The sequence below is a fragment of the Corylus avellana genome, chromosome 3 (assembly GCF_965113065.1).
Source record: "Corylus avellana chromosome 3, dhCorAvel1.hap1.2, whole genome shotgun sequence".
In the NCBI taxonomy this organism is placed as follows: domain Eukaryota; kingdom Viridiplantae; phylum Streptophyta; class Magnoliopsida; order Fagales; family Betulaceae; genus Corylus; species Corylus avellana.
In genome coordinates, this window is record NC_142492.1 from 13923766 (window position 1) to 13942502 (window position 18737).

Consider the following 18737-nt stretch of genomic DNA (forward strand, 5'->3'; position numbering starts at 1 on the left):
AAACCACTCCCACAGTAATTCGTTAGTTTGACTGACAGAATGGTAACAGAAGTACTAAATTAGTATTTACCCATAAGTGAAGTACTATCTGTAATATGATTTAAAACATAGGTAAAAAATATAAAAAATGTGAAAACCTAAACCTAAGTACTAAAAAGCTAATTAACCGTCAGTAAAACTACAAACCCGTGAATAAAAACTTTCAACAACAAAAAGGAAAACACTCTCTTCTCTTACCTTAAGCAAAATCTCTCCTTCGTTCCCAGGCAACCATGGAAGGAGGAAGTCCCTCCCTCTCCCCTCTGATCCCCTTTCCCTTCCCTCCCTCTCCCTTTCCTGCCTCCTATGAGGCTCCAAATACCTCCTATGAGGTGGTCGGTCTTGCCTTATAGGAGGCCTTATCCATCACCATGGCAATTTATCCTGCACCAACAGCTCTGTCGTCTCATCCTCCTCCGTAGATGGTCTAGTCACCGCCTTCTCCATCCGCTCCAAGTCTCAGTTCCGGCTTCTCTTTGAAATCTTTGGATTTGGTTTTTTCAAAATCAGATATGTCCATTTCATGAAGCTACAACCTCACACATGCCACCTCACCGAACTCCTAGGCCTCTCCGCTACCTATCGTCGCCAGCTCCATCACCATTCAGCCACCACGCGCCGGAGCATGTTCAATACGCGCCAACGCGTGAAGACATACCTCCTCCGCTCTACCATCTTTCTCAGTCCCTTGGTTCTAGCTGTTGCTTTTTGGCAGCCACTATTGGCGCATGGCCTCCATGCAGGCCAAGCACCAGTATGTGGCCTACACACGCTGGTCTACAACAGCCACCTTGTGGCCTTGCTCTGCCCTTTCAGCCAATGAACTTACTGTTTTGTACTATTTATTTCATTTTTATGTTATTTGCTTGTCGTTTGTTCTAGGCTTTAGTCTTGTTTTTGTTTCTATGTTGTTATTTTCTTTGTTTTTAAGATTCCCTATCACCGTTTGTTCATGTCCGTCCTTTGGGGTTTGGATAGGATTGTAAAACTTCTATAGTTTTGTTCTCTTTTCTAGACTTTTTGGTTGTCATCTTTGACACACCATATATTATTGCCTTAATTATTGGTCTTTGTGTCAAGAAATCATATGCCCGCGTTATTCATTTGATATATTATCTTTTTTTTTTTTTTTTTTTTCTTTTCTTTCTATTTACCCAATCTAATATGGTGGTTTAGGGGCTTTTTGTTTGGGGTGCCTATTGTTGTAGTTCACTAAGAGCATCTCTAGCAGTATAGTTAAAAGGGAGATATTAGCTACATTTAGTGATTTTTGTCCTTTTTTTTGCTCCAACAGAATAGCTTTATATTAGCTATTTTACTTTAACTGCTACAGTGAATAGCTTCATATTGTTATTCACTGTAGCACACTAAATTATTGAATATAATATTATCTCCACATTATTTTCTGTCTCTTCTCTCTCTTCTCTCCCCCCTCAACGTTTCTCTCTCTTCTCTGTTCATGAATTTATGATACAAATTCAAGTATTTTAAATCATTAAAAACTCCCCCAAAAAAATTGAATAGCATGCATATAATTGACAAACTAAAAATGGAAAAATAAAAATAACACACAGGTATGCTGCGTGAATCAATTCTATTGCAATTTACAAGATGATGCAAAAGCGGTCGTGGATCAAAAAAAAAAAAAAAAACAAAAGATTAAAAAATAATAGTTAATAAAATAAAGAATTTATTGGAGTTAGTATTAAAAAATGAGTAACTAAAATAGAGAATTATGCTTTTTAACTAGGTAGAGATGCTCTAATTTGTAGTTTCTTTCTTATGTACTAAAAAAAAAAAAAACTACAAACCCGTGCAGTAATTTATTAGCTACCTCTTCGGTTCTTTTCTTCTCTCCCGCACGTTTTCTTCTCCATCCACCGAAACCAGAACCTCGCTTTAACCGAATCGAATCAGATACCTAAAACGACTCTCACTAATGGAAACCAATTAAAACTTGCAAAATTCATAATTACAACCCTCGTTGATTTCTCTTCTCAATCAAGCTGAAGGTAATTAAGTTTGATTAATTAAATATCGCATGCTAGGTTATTGATCATCCACTCACGCTCTCTTTTTTGAAACCCTAGTGGTCATAATTTTATGATATTCTCTGAATTTTTTTTTTTTTTTTTTTTTTTCCTGGAAAATTTTCTTTGTTGTTGATGCCGATTTTGAAGGAGGGAAGATGTCGTGCGATCTGATGTTGAAGTCGTCGTGCAGTGGATGTGGATCGACCTCGGACTTGTACGGAAGCAATTGCAAGCACATGACTCTGTGCTTGACCTGTGGAAAAACCATGGCCGAGAACCGTGGCAAGTGCTACGACTGTGGCGCCACCGTCAATCGCTTGATTCGAGTTCAGTCTCTCTTTCTCTCGCTCGCTCGCTCTCATGTAGTTATATTTATATGTAGGTGTGTATATGTATTTCTCTGTATTTGTATGTATCTGTACATGTATGGTTGTCTTATTGATTATGAACACATTTCGAAGCTTAATTTAATTTGTTGGTATTGGCAAAAAGCACATTGATAATTTGCTTGATCCAATTGTAATCAGGTTTTGTTCTCTGAAACAGAATTCTGATGCTAGTGAGGAACTTTTTCTATGGGAGTGTTTCGAGTTTATAAGTAATTAACTTTTTCTCGGGGGGAGTTTATCCAAGCTCTTGCTCTAAGTTTATTAAGAAGAAAAAAAAAAAAAAAAAAAAAAAAGAGTGAGGATATGTTAGGGTTTTTTCCTTTGGTATAACGACTGGTCAGTAGGTGAAGAGATTCATATTTTATGTGAACATTAGTAGGTTTTACTGTTATTCTGACTATATTTAGACAAGCGTATCTGCAGGGTCTCTAATGTGTTCTGTTATTGATTTAAAGTACTTTACAGATTAGATTCTGCTTTAGTTGTAAGCTGAATGTTTGTATGCTCTTTTATGTGTTTTCATAATAGGAATACAATGTTCGTGCAAGTTCTAGCAGCGACAAGAATTACTTTATTGGTAGATTTGTGACTGGGTTGCCAAATTTTTCTAAGAAGAAGACTGCTGAGAATAAATGGTCTCTCCATAAAGAAGGGCTACAAGGACGCCAACTTACTGATGCCTTGCGGGTATAAAGTTCATCCTTACTTATTGTGTATTGTTTGCTTGTTTCTACCCTTTCATTTGTAGTATTGGGAATTGGACTTCTCAGAATTGTAATGATTGTATAGTAATCTAATGGTGATATTCTAGTAGTGCCTGGTCTAGTTTAGCTTTTCGTGGTGTAGAAGTTGGAAACCATATACATAAATTTATGTCTCCGTTTTGAAGCTAGTTTTGGTTTATTATTTTGTTTTAACTGATTTGGGATGAACCATATGTACGCTTTTTATCTTTTCACCCTTACAAGATATCTCTATTTAAAATGGGAATATACTGTAACCAGGAGATTGTCTTTCAGGTTTAAGATAGGATTAAAAATTGTTAGAGTAAAATATGTAACAGAAGGTATGAAAAACAGCTAAATTTACATCTGAAAAGTCTGGGGACACAACATTTTCTTATTGGTAAGTTAACACATGCACCTGATGGGACATGAACTTACAACATCACCCTCCACCTTGCTACAAATGGAGGAAGTACCATTTGAGCTAAAGCTCCTTGGTGGGGGGACAGCAATATCTGAAATAGATAAAACACAGCATATTGTTTCACTAAGAGAAATGCTAATTTACTTTTAAAACGTCTGAGAACTTAGCATTATGTGAGAGTTGAAGGAAAAAAGTGCTATTCATAAAATGCAATTCCTCCCGTGCTGGCACATGCTATGGTAAAATCTAAGATCAACACCTGTGGATTAAATGAACTTTACCTTGATGGCAAAACAGATACCATATAAAGTTTATTTGCTCCTGTTTAGAAGTCAGATCAAAATGCTACTCTGCCCATCTCATTGGCTTCTCAGTCATTTAGTCTCATTAATTTATTATTGCTCTACATAGGAGAAGTACAAGAATAAACCATGGCTATTGGAGGATGAAACAGGGCAATCTCAGTACCAAGGTCAGCTTGAAGGTGCACAATCTGCTACATACTACCTACTAATGATGCATGGGAAGGAGTTTGTTGCTATTCCTGCTGGTTCTTGGTATGCACAACCTAACATTTGCAATAAGTCTTATCTATATGGACATTTTTTTTTAGCTGAAAGATCTTTTTTTTCCCCCTTTTTTGAAATATTACTTGAGAATCTATATTTAAATTGTTTATTATAGAGTAACTAGTTTCATATATATGGGAAAGTTGGTATTTGAATGTCAATTTTAATGTGAACTCTTGCTTATTTCTTGCGATGGTTGTTTGACCTGCTCAATCTTTAGGTACAACTTTAACAAGGTTGCACAATATAAACAACTTACGCTGGAGGAAGCAGAAGAAAAGATGAAGAACAGGAAAAAGACTGCAGATGGATATGAAAGATGGATGATGAAAGCTGCAAATAATGGAGCTGCTGCATTTGGTGAAGTGGAGAGGATTGATGACAAGGATAGTGTTGTGGGTGGTGGGAGAGGGCGTAGAAAAACAACTGGTGATGATGAGGAAGGTAATGTTTCAGATAGAGGGGAGGAGGTTGAAGAAGAAGAGGCAGCAAGGAAGAATAGATTGGGACTTAACAAGAGAAGTGGTGACGATGATGAGGAAGGTCCGAGGGGTGGTGATCATGATTTGGATGATGATGATATTGAGAAGGGTAAGCACTTGTCTTTACTGTACCTTGTTTTCATCTAAAGAAGATGTCACCATGGATTATTTTCTTCATTTCTTGTCCATTTTGTGTCATGACACCCAAGTGATGTATTACGTGCCAAAAAAACCAAATATATTGCTCAGATTAATTTGGTCCTACTCTCCTGGAAAATATAACATATAAGAGTAGAGATGTTAGTTTTTTTTTTTTTCCCCTTAAATAAAAAAGTAACTGAACTAATAGGTGCTGAGGGCGTTTCTATGTGTAACGTTTTTTGAATAGTTTTTCTATTACCCATACTTTTCAGAAAGTTACTTGTTTTTTTTTTGTATTTGTTGATGTCTATGATTTCAAGAAAAACCCTAGATAGCATTTTGGGTGTCAAGGTACCATGAATAAGTAGCATTTTTTTAATGCACCGCTGCTTTGAGGAAAATCTTGACAGTTTACAACCCTTGGAAGAGAAGTAAGATAATTACCGGTGCATGTGCAAGAATGTTGGTGAAACAGTAAGCCATCTCCTTCTACATTGTATAGTTGTGAAGGAGTTGGGGCCGTGTAATTTTTATTTGGGATGTAGTGGGTGATGCCAAGGACTGAGGTGGGTGTCTTCATGTTGGAAAGGGTATTTTGGTCATCATGAGAATGGTGTAACTTGGAAGGCGGTTCCTGTTTGTTTTATGTAAATGATTTAGCAGAAGAGGAATAATTGTATTTCTAATGATGTAGAACTTGATGGAAACTCTCTTAAATCTATCTTCCTGAGGTTTGCTTTGGTCAGTGTTTTTTGTGATTCTTTTTTGGATAGATGCCTACAACTACTCTCGCATCTCTACTTTTTTTTGAATTTCTTGAAGTGTTCTTATTCTTTGTTGGGTGTTACTTTTTTTTTTTTTTTTCTGTTTTATGATAATAATTTTTGTTACTAATTAAAGGAAAAAAGATATGCCTGAGATAGAGAGTTGAGCAGTGAATTTTATTGAAGCCTATTGTCATTTTCTTTTTAATGTAATTTGCACTTTTTGTGAAAGCCTCTGATAGAGAGAATACAAAAACAGAGTTATTGTGGCTTATCTTTCTAGTTGGGAGTAAATTATATGATGAATTTATTTCACACTTATACTGTATATTATCTATACCATAGTATGATTATCCTTGAAGATAGTGCATGTCATCAGTTGGTTGCTTTTTGTTCTGCACCAATTTTATCCTATTTCTAGCCCTTGTATATTCTGCTTTATGTGGAATGGTGTAAAAGCGAGAAAATGTGGGTCTTAATTTGTGAGGAATATAGGTTACATGTTCTATTACATAATTTTTATTGTGTTGAGAAAGCTTCTGTTCTAGTAATAATTGAAGAAACCTGATGACTTCCATTATTAATCATATCTGTGTTTATGGTACATATTTCTCCATCAATAAATACCAGGTGATGATTGGGAGCATGAAGAAATTTTCACTGATGATGATGAAGCCGTTGGTAATAATCCTGAGGAAAGGGAAGAATTGGTCCCTGAAGTTCCTGCTCCTCCAGAAATTAAGCAGGTTTGTTTGTGTGCCTTTTTATTACAGGCCAATTTGGAACAACCCTGCTGGAAAATTATTATAATATTGAATATGTGCTTTGCTAAACGTTTACTGGGCCTGAAGCTGATATACCTAATATTCTAAAAAATTTCTGACCTTAGCTATATGCATGTTGGTTGCCATTTACTCTTATAATAATAGGAAGGGAAGAACATATTTTCTTGATAGATAGAGTTTCCAGAAGGCATATAGCATGGAGACTATTAAACAAGCTATCAACTAAGGATGGATTTACAACTGAACTCAACTAAGCCTAGATTTTTAACGAAGGGTGTATCTCATTCTAAAATATTTTCTGATTTTAGTGCTTTGCCTATTTATTTGTGGGTGTAGTAAGCAAGGTGTAATCTTTGAAGGTTTACTTATCTTTTCTGGTATGTTGGGCTTCTTCACTGAAAGCAATACATGTACTCTTCCACCAACATGTACACTCTTTCCTGATATATTTTTTTAATGCAATTCTTGCTATAATATCCAGTTACAATTTGTGGAATAAGTAGAAACTAACTCCCATGGGAATTTTCTTCAAAAAATTATAGGCTCATTATGCTTGTTGCTAATGCTAACTATCAGCTAATAAATTGGTTGGTGGTATTTTTGAAAATTGATTTGTGAAATTTACATACATCAACCCAATTAGTAATTTGTTGAAATAAAAATGTTAAGCAGCCTATCATTATGCTGCATAGTCAATATGGTCTTGGGTCTAGCATGGCTTTCCTCGTGTAATTTGTGCCTCTAATACTGCTATACAAACTCAGCCATGATTCCTTTGTTCAGGTTTGGCTAATTTATATTTGGTCCTTTATAAATGCCATTTCACTTGCTTCAATGTTGTGTTTCTGGTGCTAGAGCTAGTACTTGAATCTCATTCTTTGCCCTGTGCATGTTGATTACTGAAGTTGTGGCTTCTTCATTTTGGACTACAAACAAATTTCCAGAACAACAATGTTTTTACATGTTCTTGCAGGATGAAGATGACGAGGATGAAGATAATGAAGAGGAGGGGGGACTGAGCAAATCTGGAAAAGAGTTGAAGAAGCTGCTTGGGCGAGCTGGTGGGCTTAATGATTCAGATGTTGAGGATGATGATGACGACGATGATGTAAGTTTAGTTTGATGCTTAATTGTAGTACCTTTCTATGTTACAACTCAAGTACATTATTAACGATTTGGTGATAGATGTTGTGGGACTGTAGCAATGAACCATTTAGTGCATTTTGAACGATGATGAGGCATTTTCTTTCCTTTTTAGTAAAGTGTGAAGTGGTTTTGTACTTGGACATTCATAAGACTCGCATTTTCCTCTCCACTAATGGAGCTTTTTGTATTTGCTTTATCCAGATGGAAGATGAGATTGGCCTTTCTCCTGTGCTAGCTCCAAAGCAGAAGGATGCACCCAAAGAGGAACCTTCTGAAATCAGCCCTGTCAAAACGGTGCCTTCTGGATCTGCTCGGGGAACCCCATCAACCTCTAAGTCTGCAAAGGCGAAGAGAAAATTAAATGGCGAAGATGCAAAAGCATCTAATGGTGCACCTTCAAAGAAGGTGAAGACAGAAAATGTAAGACTGTCCTTTATGAAGGTGCTTTATTTTGCATCAAGTTTTTATTCAAATCATTAATCCCCTTTGGTATTTTAGGGCTCCCTCTATTTTAGTGGAATTGTCTTTCATTGTAATTTTAATGTGTTTATTGGAATCAGGAATTAAAACCTTCTTTGAAAGAAGAAACTGTGCCTGCTTCTAAGAGTAGTGTGCCGTCAAAAGGCATACCACCATCATCATCATCATCGAAAATTGTGTCAACATCATCTGCTGGGCCTGTCACCGAAGAAGAAATCAGGGCTGTTTTAATGCAAAAGACACCAGTGACGACGCAGGATCTTGTTGCTAATTTTAAGGCTAGACTAAGATCCCCGGAGGTATGCTCTTTCAGTGTCTTAAAACTTGTACCAAATGGGGCGGTTGAACTGATCAAAGTGGTAACTTCCTCTTTTTCTGGTCTGGGGAACACCCCTCTTTAGACCATAACTCGTTGAACCTGTCTTGGGCCATGTCGATCACTGACTTATGAGCCCATGGACAGGTTTTATAATAAGCCCAGTGCCCCAGTCCAACTCAGTTACATCTTTATTTGAAAAATAAAAAATAAAAAGAAGTAATACAAGTTTCAGGTAGTGGAAGTGCACTTTTTATGCCATATTTTTTTACTAAAAGTATTGTTTTTGCTATATTTACTGTGTTTTACCTCTTTTGTCCTGAATTCAACACACTGGGTGTTGGTGGAACATATATGGAGTCCACTACATTTTGACATAGATATACATTTTGGCATCCCTATTTATTAATGTAATAATTATTTTGCAATCTATTTTTATATCATCACATCTATTTATGTTATATTGTTTAGTTTTCAAATTAATAATTAAGGTATTCGTGACATTACTCTTTGATCATGATCGCTTTTTGGGGCCTCTAAATGGTACGGTTTTTTAAAACATTGCTCTTTCATCTTTTACATGTCTTTTTGATTCCTTGTTGATGCAACCAGAGTTCAATATGGTGTCAACGTTCATATTGAAATGTATTCCCATTTTTTGATCAAATGTCTACTTGACGATTGTATCAAATGTATTCCCTTTTCTTTTCTTTTTTCTGCTTCTGAACAAGAAAATGTATTTTTCTTGTATATTTCTTATGTACTTAGATAACCCTTTTTGTATTCTAGTGAAATTCACTTATAAAAATATATATATGTATGTATTGTGCAGGACAAAAAAGCCTTTGCAGACATCCTGAGGAAAATTTCGAAGATACAGAGGACGAATGGGTCAAAGTCAAGCCATGTTGTTTTGAGGGACAGGTGATTGGATCCCAGTACATCTGCTTTTCATTGCAGCTGGTGTCCAACCTCGTTTTTTCGAAGATACAAGAAAAAATATAGACTTTAGAGTTTGTTTTGTATTACATTTAAAACTATATAATTTTAAATATGTTAAACTACAATTTTGCTAAACGTGTAATTACATTTTTAAAAGTCCATATTTTTAAATCGTTATGTTTTCAAATTGCATACCTTGAAATTACTAAAGCAAAAGGACCTGAAGACTGTCAAGTGTCGAGTGTGTTTGGTCCAGCAATTTAGCTGGTCAAATGTCTGTTTTAAAATAAAATTGCGAAAAATACCTTGTATTTGAAAAAAACAAAAAAAAGATAGATAAAAAGTTTTATGTTTTCAAACTGCAAACAAGGGAGTGCTGTTTTAGAAGTCAATTTTAACTTGATTTTAAAATCATGTTTTTTTATTAACTGCCTTTTAAACTCGTTATTCGTCTTTTGCATCAAGCGTACATGTACAAAAACTCTCCTGACTAGAAATTATGGCTTATCCCATAACGTTTTGCAGAATTAATACACCTTATGATGCATAAATTAAAAACAAATCCAGGCTCCAAAGGCTAATATTATTATATTATTATTTGTAATCGATAATAAGCAAGTCCCACACTGATAATAAGTACCAACTTTTGAAATTACTACATGAGGAACCCACATAAAACTCACGAGTCTTCCTTTTCAATTCGTCATTTGCTAATTTGAAATTACTACATGAGGAATCCAAATAAAACTCCCGAGTCTTGTCCTTTTCCTTCGTCATTTACTAGTACCGAATCAAACACCTAACACAATATAGCAAGGATAATACTAGACATCCTAACACTTTTTCTCAAATTCATTTTTCTAAATGATCTGGTCAATTCAAGAAATAAATAAGTTTATATATATATATATATATATATATATATATATATATATATATATTGTTAAATGAATGTGGGTCCAGAACATATGAGAAATGGAATTTAAAAAAAAAAGTGTTGGGATGTCTAGTAGCCCTCATATAGCAAATGTATCCAACGGCTAAGAAGATAAAGCTCCCAATGAGATGGGCTGAACCACAAGTGGGCCCAGAGAAATGGAATTTAAAAAAAAAAAAAAAAAAAAAGTGTTGGGATGTCTAGTAGCCCTCATATAGCAAATGTATGCAACGGCTAAAAAGATAAAACTCCCAATGAGATGGGCTGAACCACAAGTGGGCCCAGCAGCCACGGCCTAACGGAGTCCCCTGACCTGGCAACTTTTGGGATTTCAGTTCTCCCTCCGGCAGCACCTCCACGTGTAACTAGTTGCTAGCCATAAAAAAAAATAAAAAATAAAAAATAAATAAATACCAGGGGAGCAGTACAAAGTGTCGTGAGGCCACCACTACAAAACCACAAAAAGGACATAAAACCCGACTAGCCAATAATAGATTAATACATTTTTTTTTTTTTTTTTTTTTAATGTGATGATCAACGTTATCATAATGAGATCATGGAAGTCAATTTTGAAATTAAAAAAAGGGTTAGATAATGCTTTACTTTTTGTTGGCATTAATCAATTGTTTTTAAAATAATTGATCATCTTTGGTCCATTTGAATTTGCAATTTCAAAACCTACAATTTAAAAATAGTGATTTTAAAATGTGCAATTTAAAGACATTATTTTTAAAAAATGCAGTTAAGCGCGCATTTAAAATCTCAATTTTTAAAAACGCACTCATTGTCTCTAATTTGAAAACACGTATTTTTCTACATTTTCAAATGGTAATTTTTAAAAAATATGCTCTCACACGATGAGTAATGCTATAAGGAGGACTAAAGTCTTCCTTGAATCCTCCTAAATATAATACGACTTTTAAATCATCTCATTAAATTTGAGATGATCATTATTAAATTTTGATCTATTAATGATTTTAAAAGCTACATCACATTTAAAAGAATTCTAGTCCTCATTCTAGTATTACTTCTAAAACCATATATTTTTTGCGATTTAGTTTAAAATTGCACTTTTTACCTCACAGAAGAAGAAAAAGACGTATATGATGAATGATTGATTTAATCCCATCCCACCCACACGGGTTCTGGGAAATCGCAGTATTAAACACACTCTTAATATAGTAATAGAATAAAGGTGTTAAAAGTTGGAATCTTAAGCTTATCTCCCTAATTATCAGCTTAACTTTTTAAGAAACTTATATTTAGCACAGTTAAACTTATATTATAGTTATCAAAAACAGTTTCAGGTGACATCATCTCTTCTTTTATCACCTAACAAATATAGCTTTCAAAAAAAAATAGTAATAATTGAAAACTTAGTGACTCTTTATAATAAAGATCAAGAAAGCATATGGCGATTGGCGATGCACAAATGAAGAAGAGAGAAGAAGAAGAAGAAGAAGAAGAAGAAGAAAAGGCTGCTATCCTGTGGGATTGTGGGAGTTCTTTATATGATTCATATGAAATAGCTTCACTTGGTCATCTTCTTGAGCGGAACATGATGGCCTTGCCACTTTTCTGTGGCTCTGGACGCTTTACAGTTTCACCAACTACATCATTATCAAGCTCAGAAAATGGTCTTCGGGAATCGAGATCCATATCTGTCGAGAATAACTTGAGGAAAAGGGGGATGAACGTGGAAATGAACGAGATGGCCAAGAGACTCAGAAGGACATTTTCTGTAATTTTCTGCAGCAGAGTCGGTTTCTGCAGGAAGAAAGGTTTAAACGTGAAGAATATCTATTGAGAATATGAAGGGGTACGTGATTGATGGCTATAGTTGATAGATTCTTGCAGAGCAGAAGGCTGGTAATTTTATAGATATAGTTGATAGATCCCTTCATATATATATATATGAAGGGATTGCTGTTTTTCTGCTTGTAATTTTTTTTTTTTTTTTTTTACTTTATAATTTTGAAAAGGCTAAACTTTGTGTCATATCTTTTTATTTCAAATAAATTTTTGAGATTTACAATATGGGAAATCAATAAGGAAATTTACCCTTTTTTTTTTAAAAAAAAAAAATTGTTATTAGAAAGTACTTTATATCTAACTCATCGCATGCTAATATGTGAGTTCAGCGTGTTGAATAAGACAAGAAAGTTGAGCCGAGTTGGTGCGGACAATTGATTGTGGATACCCGAATTAATCTACAGAGACTCCAATCATGGTTTGTAGGGCATGTTTGGAAGGAGGCCAATGAAGCAACTTATCGTCTTGCACAAACAGCTTTTCATCGGGGTTTAGAACAAATTTGGATGGAGAATAGTCCCACTTTTATCAAAACTATTGTAATTGTCCAAAAAAAAAAAGTTTTCTTCATGTTTCTTATGATAGAATGAAGTCCCATTTTTATTTTTATTTTTTTTAGAAAAAAAAAAAAAAAAATGAGAGAGTTTTGGGCTTAAATAGTTAGTTTTATACACCACATCGAACATTCATATTTATAATCTTGTATACCTATATGTATACAAATGAAGTTGAATTATGAGATCCCATACTATATGCTTTCATTCTTTTATCCTTCTAAAGAGCAAGTCGTAAGTGCAAATGAACTTTATCAAACAAAGTGTTACAAAAAAAAAAAAAAAACTTAATCAAACAAAGGAAGGGGACCAAGGGATAACGATAAGGATTCACCCTATTTATTTGTCCAAATGAATTGGTAATGTGAGAGATTCTTTATGAACTTTACCTGCCTAAATAAATTTTAAACTGATCCATCTACCTACTTTGGGCCTATTTGAAATTGTATTAGAGAGCTTAAAAAATACTTTTAAGCTCCGTTTAATTTGTGAAATAGACTCTTGAAATAGACTAACTAATCTTAGGTATAACTATTCATTTGTTTGGTAACACTATTCCTGAGAATAGTTTATTCTTATATGACTATTAATCACATACACACAGGATTAGCTAAGCTACTCAAATATGAGTGGCTTAGTTAATCCTTAAATAATGGAATACATTTTTCAAAAATACCTATATAGTTTTTTTAAAAAAATTTAAACTTAAAACAAAATAAAAGAAATGAAAAATATGAAAAATAAAATGGGTGGCTTGACCACCCATGGGGTGATCAGCCCATTGGGGTGGTTGGCCACACACAGAAGAGGTCGGGGGTGGTACGACCACCCCCATCGCATTTTGCGGTGGTCAAGGCCACCCCCGGCCGCTTTTGTGGGTGGCCAACCACCCCAATGGGTGGTCGATTGGGTGGTTGTAATTTTTGTAGTATTTCGTAATTTTGATTTAATTCCAATTTTTGTATATGTGTTGTTACTAAACTAAGGAATATGAATAGATATTCTATTGAAAATGATCATCTCCAGTCTATTTTGGACTGGAGAACATCCAGTTAATGGTCAGGATCTCTTTAGATCCTAAGGTCATAAATAGGACATCTCTCCCCTTAATAAAAAAAATAATAATAATAAAATATTATATATTTTTAAAAATAATTAAAAATTAAAAACGTATAAAAAATAAAGGGGTGGCCGAGCACCCCATTGGGGGTGGCTGGAGCACCCCCAAAGGCCAAATCAAAAAAAAAAAAAATAGAATATTGATTTTTTCGGCCACCTCCAAGGGCCGGTTTGGGGTGGCTCATGGCCCTTGGGGGTGGATCGGCCACCCCCGCCAAGAGCCAAATATATATATATATACCGGGCCAAACCCCAAAGGGCCATGGGGGTGGCCGAAACCGGCGTCTAGGGTGGCTGAAGCCACTCCCAGCCCCAATTGGGGTGACCGGCCATCCCTTTATTTTTTAATTTTTTATTATTTTGTTTTTTAATTATTTTTAATATATATATATATATATAATGAGACAGATTAGAGATCTTGATCATTAATTGGATATTCTTTAGTCCAAAATGGACCAGATAGGATCCGGATCCCTATTCTACACTATTCTATTCATAGTAATAACTATTCATTTTTTAATAGACTAAACATTTCGCGAACCAAACGAGGCCTATCACCTAAAAATTCGTGCCAAATAAAAGCTGACATATTTGGTAAAAAATTCTAAAAGTACCTTTTTTTTATTATTCTAAAAATTGCCAAAATGCATTTTTTGCAAAAACTTAAAAATGAAGCTTTTGCCAAAAAGCGTTTTTTTACTTAAAATCTCTATTTTTTAAACGCAATCCCAAACAAACTCTCAAACATGTAAATCTCAAATGGGGTCTCTTATATTATTTGGCATATTTGCCCAAATTACTAAAAATTCGAATGGATGGGTATGGGCCTCTAGTCATTACAAGAAGAAGCCTAGAGGGCAAGTAAAAAGATCACCGAAATAGAGTAATGCTAAACATCATTTCCATGTCTCTCAAAAATTGATATAACTTTTAAAATTATTATTTGATCAAAAATTCAATAATAATTTATTACAAATTCAATAACAATTTTAAAAGTTATATCAATTTTAAAGAATACGAAAAAACACAAGAATGAATGTCCACCATTACTCGCCAAAATATGCATAGGCAATCAGCTGTGTTTATGAGAAAAGAAGGGGAAAGCACCAAGAGAACCAATGTTAAGTGGGTTTGAGCCCAAAACATGTCCACTGGGCTGCTTGAAAATGACCCATTTTATTACCCATAGCACCATGAATCAACACAAGTCTACTCATTGGGCCCAAAGTATATTCTAATGGGCCTGATTAAAACTCTACAAACTTGTGCCAACAATCATCTATCATATGATAGTTGTTAGGTATAAGCTATAATATATATACTTGTTTTTCTTTTAAAAAAAAAAAAAATCAAAATTTTTTTTCCTACAAATGTTATATTCACGATACATCATTCCTTGAATGTTTCTTGGTAAATTTAAAATACTATTAAACTATAGGCTCACCAACAAATTAAATTTTGAGTAAAGTTCACATAACCTCCTTAAACTACTACCCAATTGACAATGTCCTCAAACTTTTAATTGTAACAATGTTCTCTCTAAACTACTAAAACATTGCTAATATCCCCTCAAGACTAACGAAAAGATCAAAATGCCTTTATATATTTCTTAATAAGACAAAAATACACTTATAAATTTTAAAAAAAATTTAATTTCAAAAGAACAATTTTATTTTTTTTAAAAAAAAATTAGTTTTTAAACGAAAATTTTTAATTTTTTTTATAAGAATATTGTTTTAAAAAAAACGAATATATATATTTTTTTTAAACTGAAAATTTTATTTTAAAAAATTTATAAAACAAAATAAAAAAAGAAATTTTTATAACAAAAAAAATCGAAATTTTTTAATTTTTAATTTTCTACCCTTTGGATTTTTTTTTTAATTAGTTTTAGTTTTTTTTTTTTTTTTCTAAAAGTTTTATTATTTTTTGTTTTTATTTTATTAAGGGTAGTTTCGTCATTGGGAAGAACATTGATAATTTTTGGTAGTTTGAGAGGGACATTATTATAATTAAAAATTAGAAGAGAAATTATCAATTAGATGATAATTTGAGGGTGTTACGTAAATTTTTTCCTTAAATTTTTATTAAACACCATAAAACACTAGTTACACTACCAATGATGTAATCATGCAAAGCAATGACATAACGAACTGTTTGAAAACTGAAAAGTGTACCATGTCGGCAAAGTCCATGTCACTGACATGCCTAGAATAAATATCACCCACAAAAAATAATAATAATAATAATAATAATAAATAATAAATATCACGTGGACAGAAAGAAAAACTTAGAACAAATATCTTCAATGCCGCGTGGCGACTTGTCTTGCGACAACATTTGTGTTGACTTTTAGATCAGACACTTTTGCCTATTTTTTTTTTTTAAATAATAATAATAGTAATAATACATAAAAGTTACTAATTATGTGAAGGCACGGTCAATTTTTTATGTTTGGACTAAGCAATTTAGGTATTAAATATGAATGACTTTATATATGGTTTAACTTGTCTCAATGGGTTTTGTATAACCTATCCACTTATTGGACGAAGTCGGTCTCATGAGGACTCTTTTATATTTACTATATGAATTATTAGTAATTCAGACAGTAAATTATTAGAAATCAAAATTATGAAATTCATTGCTTGTATTTTAATAATTACATTATTTTTAGTAGAATGCAAATAAATTTCCTAAGGGTCCGTTTGGAAGTGCGATTTTAATAAGTGTGATTTTAAAAATTGCGTTTTTAAAAAGTGTGTTTTTAAAATCGTACAAGCGTTTGGTAAAACATACTAAAAATTATTTTTTTTATTAATTGAGTGTTTGGATAACATTAGCATATAATTGCGGTTACATGACCAAATTACCAATAAGGATGAACAAGACAGAGAGGATGAAAAAAAAAAAAAAAAAAAGGTTTTAATATATTTTAGGTGGGTATTCTTGGTGTTTTTTTCATTCCCGTTATAAAAAAGGTAATTATTGCGCCAAATATCTTTTTAATAGAAATCGTGATTTTGTTTTAAATTTGCATTTTTTCAAATAAGCACCCTCTAATCAGCTTATGGAAATCGCAAATTTTTTTGCGATTTTAAAATTTGCATTTTTAAAATCGCAATCCCAAACACTCTAAAATTGTGATTTAGTTTAAAATCTCAGATTATATATATATATATATATTCCTCCAATCCTCCTCATAGGCATAATTAAAAGTACAAGCTGGTTAGACTTGTCAGATTGGGACGTCAACTATTCTTTGTCAACCTATCAATCTTCAGATTCGAGAAAGAACCAAAAAAAAAAAATTCCTTCTGACTTGCTTCTCCAAAGTACGGGAAACTTTATTTAATTTTTCTGAATTTTCCTATTTTTGCAATATTTTCTCTAAAACTTAAAAAAAATTATAATTTAGTGTATTTAACTTCTAATTGTTTTTTTAATGTTATCCATTAGTTAGGTTTTTTTTGTTAAATTTGATCGAAAATTTCAAAATATCAATGTTTTATATATATATAAAAAAAAAAATAGCAAAGATTCAAACATGAATATTTTTACAAATTTTATTAAATCATAACCAAGACTTGAATCTTAACAAGTATTTTCATAATTTGATACTCATCTGTTATGATTTAAAGAAAAATTTAATAGAAAAGAAGTTTGATAAATTAAATTAAGAGTTTTTTTTTAATTTTAAAAAAATAATAATTATAAAAATAATGAAAATTATATATAAAAAAAAATTAAGTGAAATTTCCCTTTTAAAAAAAATATAAAACTTAAGGAAGCTTATGATAGGTCTTTAATCATAAAAAACTTGAGATATAAACGTAAAGAGTTCGTAAAGCACTTCGGCCATATTGTTTAATGAAATCTAAAGTTACATTAATTGCATCGGATTTTTTTTTTTTAAAAAAAAGGTTGATAATCTTCATTAAAATATCAAATTTAGAGTATAAAACTCTAAACAAACAAAGCAAACTGTGCTGAAAAGATAGTGTTAAAGATACACAATGTAATTTATTCCATCCAGACCTTATCCATCACTTCCTTAACGGACTCCTTGGCTAAACCATGAGATGCGTTATTTTGAGACCGTTTTACATGCTTAATATCCCAGCTTCTAAAAGAACCCAGAACCAGTTTAATGTCAACCTCAATCTCCCCAAACCTACACCAACTATCTTCATGCTCTAGGATCACGTTAACCACCTGCAAAGAGTCGCCCTCCAAAGTAATATCTTGTAAACCAAGGCAGTGTTTGCCTAAGGAATGGAGCGGTACTATAGCTGGAACGGTACTGTTCCAGCTACAGTACCGGTACTGTAGATGTACTGAAAAGCCCTCTCCTGTTTTCAAAACCATCAAATCCCCTCCCACACCCCAATAACCTATAGTGAATTTTATTTTATTTTATTTTTATTTATTTTTTTCATTGAAAGAGAAAGAGGAGTTGTGGGAGAAGCCTACTAGAAGAAGCTGTAGATGCAGTTTTGTTTTATTTTATTTTTTCTTTTTCGTTGAAAGAGAAAGAGTTGTGAGAGAAGCCTACTAGAAGAAGAAGCTGTAGATGCAGTTTTGATTTTTTTTTTTTTTTTTTTTTTTCGCTGAAACAGAAAGAGGAGTTGTGGGAGAAGCCTACTAGAAGAAGTTGTAGGTGCAGTTTTGTTTTGTTTTGTTCTTTTTTTTTCGTTGAAAGAGAAAGAGGAGTTCGTACAAAGAGAAAGAGGAGCTGTGGGAGAAGCCTACTAGAAGAAGAAGTTGTAGATGCAGTTTTGTTTTGTTTTTTTTCTTTTCTTTTCGTTGAAAGAGAAAGATGAGTTATGGGAGAAGCCTACTAGAAGAAGAAGCTGTAGATGCAATTTTTTTTTTTTTCTTTTTCGTTGAAAGGGAAAGAGGAGAGAAAGATGAGTTGTAGGAGAAGCCTACTAGAAGAAGAAGCTGTAGATGCAGTTTTGTTTTATTTTTTTTTTCTTTTCGGTGAAAGAGAAAGATGAGTTGTGGGAGAAGCCTACTAGAAGAAGAAGCTATAGATGCAATTTTTTTTTTTTTTTTTTTTTTTGGTTTTTCGTTGAAAGGG

At 33.1% G+C, this 18737-nt stretch overlaps 1 protein-coding gene across 1 annotated transcript; it reads left to right on the forward strand.

Annotated features, from left to right (window-relative positions):
• Positions 1-1863: 1863 nt before the first annotated feature.
• On the forward strand, positions 1864-9370 carry LOC132176303 (transcription initiation factor IIF subunit alpha). The gene is made up of 10 exons (XM_059588470.2): positions 1864-2051; positions 2220-2398; positions 2990-3148; positions 4022-4167; positions 4400-4770; positions 6197-6312; positions 7325-7459; positions 7699-7917; positions 8058-8276; positions 9126-9370. The coding sequence occupies exons 2-10, from the start codon at positions 2228-2230 to the stop codon at positions 9219-9221; spliced, it is 1632 nt and encodes a 543-aa protein (XP_059444453.1). The 5' UTR covers positions 1864-2051; positions 2220-2227; the 3' UTR covers positions 9222-9370.
• The last annotated feature ends 9367 nt before the right edge of the window (positions 9371-18737 follow it).

Excerpts from the sequence above, each read along its gene's own strand:
- LOC132176303 (XM_059588470.2), top strand. The coding sequence starts at position 2,228 with ATGTCGTGCGATCTGATGTTGAAGTCGTCGTGCAGTGGATGTGGATCG. Across the intron at positions 3,149-4,021 it reads AACTTACTGATGCCTTGCGG|GAGAAGTACAAGAATAAACC; the intron begins GTATAAAGTTCA and ends TGCTCTACATAG. Across the intron at positions 7,460-7,698 it reads ATGATGATGACGACGATGAT|ATGGAAGATGAGATTGGCCT; the intron begins GTAAGTTTAGTT and ends TGCTTTATCCAG.